This window comes from Echinops telfairi, unplaced genomic scaffold, assembly GCF_000313985.2.
Source record: "Echinops telfairi isolate 266 unplaced genomic scaffold, ASM31398v2 ScPeMD7_2010;HRSCAF=2546, whole genome shotgun sequence".
In the NCBI taxonomy this organism is placed as follows: Eukaryota; Metazoa; Chordata; class Mammalia; order Afrosoricida; family Tenrecidae; genus Echinops; species Echinops telfairi.
This window is the reverse complement of record NW_022105908.1, coordinates 24659110-24667851: the sequence shown is the minus strand read 5'-3', so window position 1 is coordinate 24667851 and position 8742 is coordinate 24659110. Positions and strand designations below refer to the sequence as shown.

General features: G+C 49.3%; 1 protein-coding gene across 1 annotated transcript in view; it reads right to left on the bottom strand.

The window, feature by feature from the left end:
* The window catches only part of TRPV1 (transient receptor potential cation channel subfamily V member 1), a 35833-nt gene that overhangs the window by 13206 nt on the left and 13885 nt on the right, over positions 1–8742 (bottom strand). The window contains exons 9-12 of the mRNA XM_045293339.1: positions 7721–7791; positions 6537–6702; positions 6112–6178; positions 1471–1793 (exon numbers count right to left, since the gene is read on the bottom strand). Coding sequence (XP_045149274.1) covers positions 1471–1793; positions 6112–6178; positions 6537–6702; positions 7721–7791 — 627 coding nt within the window. The remainder of the gene's footprint in view (positions 1–1470; positions 1794–6111; positions 6179–6536; positions 6703–7720; positions 7792–8742) is intronic.

Below are 8742 nucleotides of genomic sequence, written 5' to 3'. Positions count from 1 at the left end.
ACAAAGCAATGGGCTAGACCAGGGGTCGGCAAACTGTGGCTCCCACGCTATATGCAGTTCTTTCACGACATGTGGCTCTGAAGTATAACTGAAAATATTTGAAGGATATTATTTAGATAATGGTGATTTCACTTGTTTGTCAAAACCTATTTATGAATCTTGGATAATTTTTAAATTATTGTGAGGGAGGGGATTGGCTCTGCCATCTCAAAAGCTTGCCAGCCCCTGGGCTAGACAACTGGAGGGTGTTTCCTGGAGTGAAATGGAAGAGAAGAGGGAGGAGAGAGTTCAGGAAGTGGGCGAGGGGTAAGCCTGGGGGGGCTTGATGAGTGGTTTAAACTGCTGATGAGCTGAAATGTAAGCCCTCGCCTAATTTATCTTTTTTTTTTTTAAGGACAAAACATAGAGGTAGTAATAAGATTCCATTGCTTCCAAAGGACATCGGTCTAGTAAAATAGAGCGTCAACAAGCATGAAGGAAATCTTCAACGAGATGACTGCCGCAACAGCAGTCCCAGCAACGGATTAAAGCATGCCAACAAGGTGGCGCCAGCATGGGCAATCATTCATTCTGCCACGATGAATCAGAGCCAAATCCATGGCGACTAACATTAAGATTATTGAGAGTAACAGACGGGATGGTGGAAGACACTCAGAACAGTTCGTCACACTGAAGTGTCTTACATGTTACTCTGCTGCTGAAGACTATGTGGTCAGTCTTTCAAATACCAGCAAGATCATCCGTGGTGAACAAATTTAAGCTGAGATTCCTTAGTAAGACAAACCAAAAGAATCCAAACTCGTGACCATCGTGTAATGATGGGATCCTATCCTATAGGATAGGATAGAACTGCCCCTGTGAGTTTCTGAGACTGCGACTCTTCACAGTGGCCACCACAGTGAATGTGAGCAAGCCACCCATCATGAAGATGGTACAGGACCAGTCAAGGTTCTGCTCTGTTATCCGTGGGGTCACCAAGAAATGGAGCCCACTCAACAGCAGTAAGTGACACCAACAGCTTCATAATAATGATACTTGTCATCATCATAGTAGTAGTTGGGGAGAGAGATATAGATCAGCTGGTCAGAAAAGTAACTTGTCAGGTAACCCAATCCGCATTCGCTGTTCCTCTTGAGTCTGATCTGTGAAGTCCACCGGAGACTGAGTTCCCCTGAGGTGGGCACCCCAGGAAGCAAAGTTCTCTGTCTCCCTCCAGCATTGCTCAGGCAGTGGTCAGACCGAGTAGCCGCTGAGCTAATCTGGCACTGTGGCACAGCAGAGATGAGACTTAGCAGGGAGAGGGGCAGAAGGTATAAACCGGGGAGATGTTGGTGTCTGATCCCTGGGCCTGGCTGAGCTTGCTGCCTTTCCTCCAAGCCTGCATGGATTCACATGGCTGGCTGTATAAAGCAATCGACACCGTAACGGATAGCCCCTTCGCTGGAAACACAACCCCACCCATCAACCCACCTGCAGCTTCCAGATATTCTTGCTCTCCTGCGAGATCTTGTTGACAGTCTCGCCCATGAGGGCGATAAGCATGTTGAGCAGCAGGATGTAGGTGAGGATCACATAGGACAGCAGCAGCATGATGAAGACAGGCTTGAATTCGTAGTTCTCCGTGAACTCCAGGTCGCCCATACCGATGGTGAACTTGAACAGCTCCAGACACGTGGAGTACAGGTTGTTGTAAGAGCTGTTAGTCCCCCGGGAACCAGGTCGCTGCCACCTGTTGGGTATGGGCTCAGCCTGCACAGAGCCATTCTTCCCATCCTCTATCAGCGTCACAATTGCTATAGGGCACAGGGAGCAAGAGTGGGGCTGTCTGGAAGCCAAGATCTCAGGCTGCCTGGCATGCACACTCCCTCCTCCATGATGGGTCTGCAGCAGCAACACTGTTTGGCTAGGAGGCGCCTTTGAGAACGTTAGGGAGGGAAACTATTCCTTCTTCGAAACTACCAGAAGCTATCAGAATATATAGGATATTTTTGTTATTACACTATGAACTTTATCACCATCTGCTAGGGGGAAAGGTGAAAATAAATATACCGATCTGTATATTATGAACAGAGGCCCCTTTGAACCAGGGGGGCTGAGCAACTCAGAGCAGAATGGCGACCTCCCGCACACTGAACGCTTCTCTGATAAATATCATCCTGGGGACCTACGAGCTTCTATAAGAGCAGTATGCTCAAGTTACTGTAGATGCAGTGTCTACGAACTTCCTTGATCTAATGCCTTCCCAGCCACTGAGATGCTGCCCCTTCAGACCCAGAAGTCAGGGGCCACCTAGTTAATGCTGGTCCCTGTCAGGAGCCTCCTCCTTAATGCTGCCCTTCCAGCCCATACAAGGGTTCAAAAACAGTTTACACCGTGGGAACCCAGGCGGACACACCGTGTGGTCCACGTAGCTTCAAAGCACACAGGAAGATCCAAGCAAGGCAAGAGCTCTAACGCGTATGAGGGCATGTTAAGAGGGACCATGAATCAGCTTAAAGGAACTCCCACTGACCTAATCTTAGGCAATTAAGAATCCAGGAGGCCGTACAGATATAAGTACGTGTGAGAGAATGGAATGCTTCCTTACCCTAAACTGTGCGACTCGTAAACGGAGAACTATTGATGTGGTTGGGAGAAAATCATGTGGCAACCATCACAGAAGTAAGTCATCCCGGTAAGAACCACCAGTGGAGGCTCAAATTATTAGGTAGAAGTTTTATGACAAAATAAGACTTGTCTTCAGTCCCAAAGTAGCTCCTTCTCGGTTAGATGTCAATTAAGATGGGAAGGATTGTAGTTATATAGCAGATAAAGCTTCTAGACCCACTAACACCAAGTGAGCGAAGCGAGCATGACTGGTAACGGAAGAGGAGCCTTCCTGTGACCACTGATATCGTGCACTGAGGAGGACACATTTCTTCCTGAATAGCCTGGCCAGAAATGCAGGCCCGAATCCATTCATGAGGAAACACCAGGCATGCACAACGAGGGACTATGTGGGAAACAACTGCATCTGCTCTGTAAAGCGATTAAGGTCATGAAAGACAAGGGAAGATTGAAGAGTTACTCCAGATTATACTCCAAAACTCACCACCCTGGAGTCAACCAGGACCCATAGCCACCCTACGGGACAGACTAGAACTGGCCCTGTGCGTTTCTGAGACTATAACTCTTTACAAAAGTAGAGAGCCTTGTCTTTCTCTCACAGAGTAGCCGGTGGCTTCAAACTGCTAACTTTGTGGTTAGTTACTCCACCTATAATCCCTACGCCACCAGGGTTCCAGATTAGGAGAGACTGAAGAGACAATGTAGTGTAGTGCAGTACATGACCAAGGATTTTTGTCATCTGTAAGGACATCACTAGGACAGTTGGTGAAATTTGAATAAGGTATATAAACTAGCTAATGGTATTCAATTGGTGTTAATTTCCTGAGGGTGATAAAGGAGAATATCTTTGTTGTTAGGAAACACACTCTGACATAGCTAGGGCTAAAAGGTCGATCGTGTCTGAAATTTATTTTAAAAGGTGAGACGATAAAAACTCATGGCAAATGAAGGGAAAAGTATCAGCGTTAAAATGATGAACGCCCAATTTGTAGAAGGCTATGGAGGGAGTGGGAGCCCAAAACTCACCTGCAGAGTGTCTAGTCAGACAGAGCCGCTGGCAGGTCCCCTCTAAGTCAAAGGCAAGAGTGCTGAACAGCCTTACTATCCGGAAGAGACCATTTTAATCTTGATTATGCTGGATCAAACTCAATATTTGGCCTGCTGACCTCAGTCACGCCCTGAATTTGTTCTGGGTGCAAGCAAGCATCTCTTAGATGTTCCACGACAGAAAGTGTTTGCCTGGTTTCTTGAATGTTGATGGGCTCTTCTCCCTCTCACACATTATTTGTATTTTTGTCTTTCTGCTACTATGATCTCATCCTTAAAACCACCTTAGTACAATTTGTTTTTCATTGTCTTCTGTTGGGTTTCCCAGATGTGAAGCACAGGAGGAGTGGAGGTTTCATGATAGTAACTGATGCAAGGTGTTGTAGGGAGTGCAGGGGTGAGGAATGGGCAATAGGGAGGGAAAGGGGGTTTGAGGAGTAAAGAATGAAGGCGGGAGGGGGAGGGTCGAGGGAGCACTAGAACTGATCATGATTACACAATTCATTTTAAAGGCGATTTAACCAAAGGGCATGGGGAATGCTCTAAGATAGATGTGCTGGTTGTACAAGTCCCCTTAATATGATTGAACAATTGAAATACTCAATTGAATGATATGTAACTTGTACGGCGATAAAAATGTTGGGAAAAAATGATGGTGAAATTGGAGTGCACAGTTGTGATGCAATGAACGACTCTGGATGGCTCTTCTAGCCAACACATTGTCTTGTGATACCCACAAAATGATTAGGTGGGGCTAGACAAATAAACTTCTTGTAGCCCGCCAAGGAGATTGGATAGCATTGCTGAAAGTGTACATAATGCGTATGGAACTCTAACGAGGGGACTGGTCAGTTTTGCCATCCTGCTAGGCTTAAAAGAGGCTCAGTCCAGCAGAAAAGGATGGATCTCACTAATAACAAGAAGAGCTGGGAACGGAGCACATCCTTTGGATCCAGAATCCCTGCACTAACCTTGGGAGACCCACAAAAGAGAGAATCGTAGCTCTGTAGAGAGTGAGAAGCCACAGCAAGCACCACAGAACGCAATGGCAGAGACACAGCAGCGGCAGAATCCAAACACTGACACACGATGGCTGTAGTGAGCTGCCCAGGTTACCTGGTGAAGCAGCTACTGCTGGCTGAGGGGAAGAGTAACCCACGGAGTCAGGGAGCTGAGGGCCTGCAGGCAGGAGGCCTGCTGGCAGAGTGGGGTGCCTCTGGGCACTTATCAATAGAGCTAAAAGAGCTTCCCAGCCCTTGTCCAAGAGGGGGAGCAGGGGCTGAGGGCTGAGGGAGCAGGCTGTCCGACAGGGCAAAGAAGATCCTCTTCTCAGGGAGCTGAGAGGAGCCCTGCACTGCCAGGAGATGGTGAGAGAGTGGTTCGGCACTGAAGACCGGAGGCTTGGCCTGCAGGACCCCTGACCTGATCCCAAGTTGTAGCCTGGGGCTTTCCCAATACAGTAACCCTAACTGTGTGCTTGGTCTGAGTTCTGCGTGGCCACTGCAACAAATTACAGAACCCAGAAAAAGGGCAGAGGGGGCCAGGGGTGGGATGGCTGGAGTCGGAGAGAGGAGAGGCCTGCCAACCTCTACCACCCAGGAAGTAGCGTGGGGCTGACACTAATCTTGATTCCCTTGTGAAGTGAGACAAGGAGGTCTGTCTGATGACACCATGTTCCCATGGTTACAGGAGTCTGGACAAGCTATCCTTCTTGGGCCTTTTCTGCCAGTCTAGGAGCATGTCAAAGTTAAAAGAAGAAAACGAAGCCAACAAGCCTGTGTACTCCAGGCCAACAGCACTTCATACCTCCAACGTCACGTAAAGCTGCTCGGAAAAGGATCGCGTTGGAAGGTCCCGGAGAGAGTGGGAGGAAAGGGGGGCATGGAACCCAAAATTGTAAAACAAATCAGACTCACTGGTCAGATCGAGACTGGTGGAACCGTGAAGCCTAAGGCCCTTCATCCCCCTTCGGGTCAGGAACTGAACTCCCCCGATATCAGAATGATCAGCCATGTTAACATCTAAAGGCTAGCATTTTCCAAAGAACAACGTTCAGAGGGCTGGAAAAGGAGGAGGGTGTAACAGGGAACACGGGGAAGAAGTGGAGCCCGTGACGGTTTCCTGAGTGGCTTGCCAAGGATGAATTGCCACAAATGGGTGTGAATTATTAAACGTCAAACTAATGGGCTGCTGGGGAACCTTCACCCAATTTATAATAAACAGCTTTCTTTAAAAAAAACCTACTTAAGACAGTTAATGAATCCTATTTCCTAGTGGTACTCATTTCCGTTTGCTCTTTGTTCAGCCCCCCTGTCACCTTCGGCCACCTACAGCCCCAAAGAGACTCACACCTGGGTGCCCAGCAGGACTCCACCCAACCCAGCCCCTCGCAAAGCTGTCGGGGAACTGAGGTGAGGAGGAGGCTGCTCTTCCACCAGCCCCCACCATGCACGTTACCTGTGGAAAACCCGAACAAGAAAACGAGGTAGACGAACATGAAGCGACACAGGTCTCTCAGGATCATCTGCAGGAGAGCGCAGCCTTGTCAGAGTCCAGCCAGGCCCAATGGGCACTGGGAGCAGGAACTAGGGGACAAGCCAGGACTCCAACAGCCCGCGGGTTCATCTTGAGCCCAAATGGAATTGGGGGAACATGATGCAGGGTTCGGGTTGGTGTTTCTAAGCCCAGATAGCGTGGAGGAGTCACCTCCCCTCCCCTTGGGGCTTCCGTTTGAGGAGGCTCTGGGACAGAGAGGGTTAACTTTCGGGGAGGACTCACACCTGAGCAGGGCTAGATTGCGTAGGTCTTGAAAGAAAGGGTGGTGTTTGCAGCCTGGGGTTTCACACCCTCCTGGGGGACCTGCTTGGGCACAGGACACCCACCTTCTCAATCATAACAGCGTAGATGCCCATCTGCTGGAAGCCGCGGGTGTAGTAGAGCATGTTGGTCCAGCCCATGGCGAGGGAGAACACCATGGAGGCCACATACTCCTTGCGCTGGCAGAAGTACAGCGCCACCGTCCCAAGGATGCACACGGACTGCACGAAGCTGAGGGGGGAGGAGGAAGAAACCCTACCTGAGGGGCGCATGGCGGCCGTCCAAGGCCCCACCAGCAGGACCGCTCAGGCTGCCCGAGTCATGCGTGCGGCGTAGATTCAGAGCACAGGCTGGTGGGCACTCCTCCAAATTCTCACGGACTCCAGATTCCAGGAGCCCTGAAGGTTGGATGAGCCCCTGAAATGACTGCCCCAAGTTCGCCTTAAGTCTTAAACCCATGCTCCCTGATGTCTAAAGGCTAAGCAATGATTTAGCTGACCAAAAAACCAAACTTCAAACCCACTTCTGTCAAGTCAGTTCTGACTCAGAGCGACCCTCTAGTCTACCTTAGCTAGTAAAAAAAATAACTGCCTTGAACACCACACTCTTTTAAGAACCATCCACGTGTTAGGAGCAGGGGACCAGATCCCGAAGAAGGGCATCAAAAAAAGAATCAGAAGACCCTCAGGGAGGTGGATCGGCACAGTGGCTGGAGCAATAGTCTCAAACACAGTACGGACTGAGAGGGTGGCCAAGACTAGGCGGCGTTTCCATCGTACGTGGCATCGTACGTGGGTCCCTATGCATCAGAACCACTGGACCGTACCTAACAACAACAGGAACAACCCAGGGGGGTCAACGGACCACAGAAACTCAAACGACGAGACAGGCACCTTCGGGTGAGCCGTGACTTTATGCAGACAGGGGAAGGCACAACTCGGACAAGGAGGTCAGAATGGTCACAATGCTGAGGACATGTCCCTCCCTGAAGGGTGCATGTGGAAGCAGCTGCACTGATAGCGGTTTGGCTGTGTCTATGCTCAACAAAAGAAAGTTACTGTCTTTTTATTCTTTAAACACGGTTTAAAGGGACATGCTACTTAGTCCCTTCCATCATGCATCCCACGTGCTCACTGTAGTCCTCGCGATGGCAGGCCAGCACGCAGGAGAGAATGAGTGTGCTCCTGGCTACCTTTTGAACCTTCAGAGGCTGCCTGCTCCTGAGCCCAAGGGTCCAAGGGTCACTTACAAAAGCATCTCACTGTAGCTGTCCACAAACAAGGTCTTCAGTGAAGGCCGCCTCTGCAGGAAATACTGAATCTGCAGATAAACAGAGACAACACAGGAAACATGAACTCAAACCAAACTCTCTACCCTCATGTCAGTTGCGACTCACAGCAACCCTCCATCGGGTTTCTCAGACCGCGAATCTTTATGGGAACCGAGAGCCTCATCTTTCTCCTGTGGAGCAGCTAGTGGGTTTGAACTGCTCACCTTGCAGTTGGTAGCTCACAGCACCACCGGAACTCCTTGGTGGTGGTGGTGGTGGTGGTGGTGGTTAGGGGCTATTGAGCCAGTTCCAAGTCAGTGACCCTGTGCAGGACAGAATCAAGCCCTGCCCAGTCCTGCACGGTCCTCAGAGCTGTTCTTATGTCTGAGTACATCGGTGCAGCCAGTGTGAACCCATCTTGTTGGAGGGCCTCCTTGGTTTTGCTGCCCCTCCGCTTTGCTGAACACGATGTCCTTCTCCAGGGACTGGTCTCTCCGGACAGGTCCAAAGTGCATGAGCTGAAGTCTTGCCATCCTTGCCGCTAAAGAGCATTCTAGCTGTACTACTTCCGAGACTGAGCTGTTTGTTCTTTGATACTTCTCTAGCACCACAATTCAAATGCATGGATTCTTCTTCTGTCTTCCATATTCAAGATCCAACTTTCACATGAGTATAAGGCAATTGAAAAGACCGTGCCTTGATTCAGGTGCACCTTTGTCTTCAAAGTGACATCATTGCTTTTCAGCATTTTAAAGAGGCCTTGTGCAGCAGATTGACCCAATGCAATGTGTCTTTTGATCTCCTGACTGCTGCTTCCATGAATATTGATTGTGGATCTGAGCAAGACAAAATCCTTGACAACATCAGCCTTTTCTCCATTTACCATGATGTTACCTATTGATCCAGTTATGAGGATTGGGGTCTTCTTTACATTGAGTTGTAATCCATACTGAAGTCTGCAATCCTCCATCTTCATCAGCAAGTGCTTTAAGTGCTCCTCA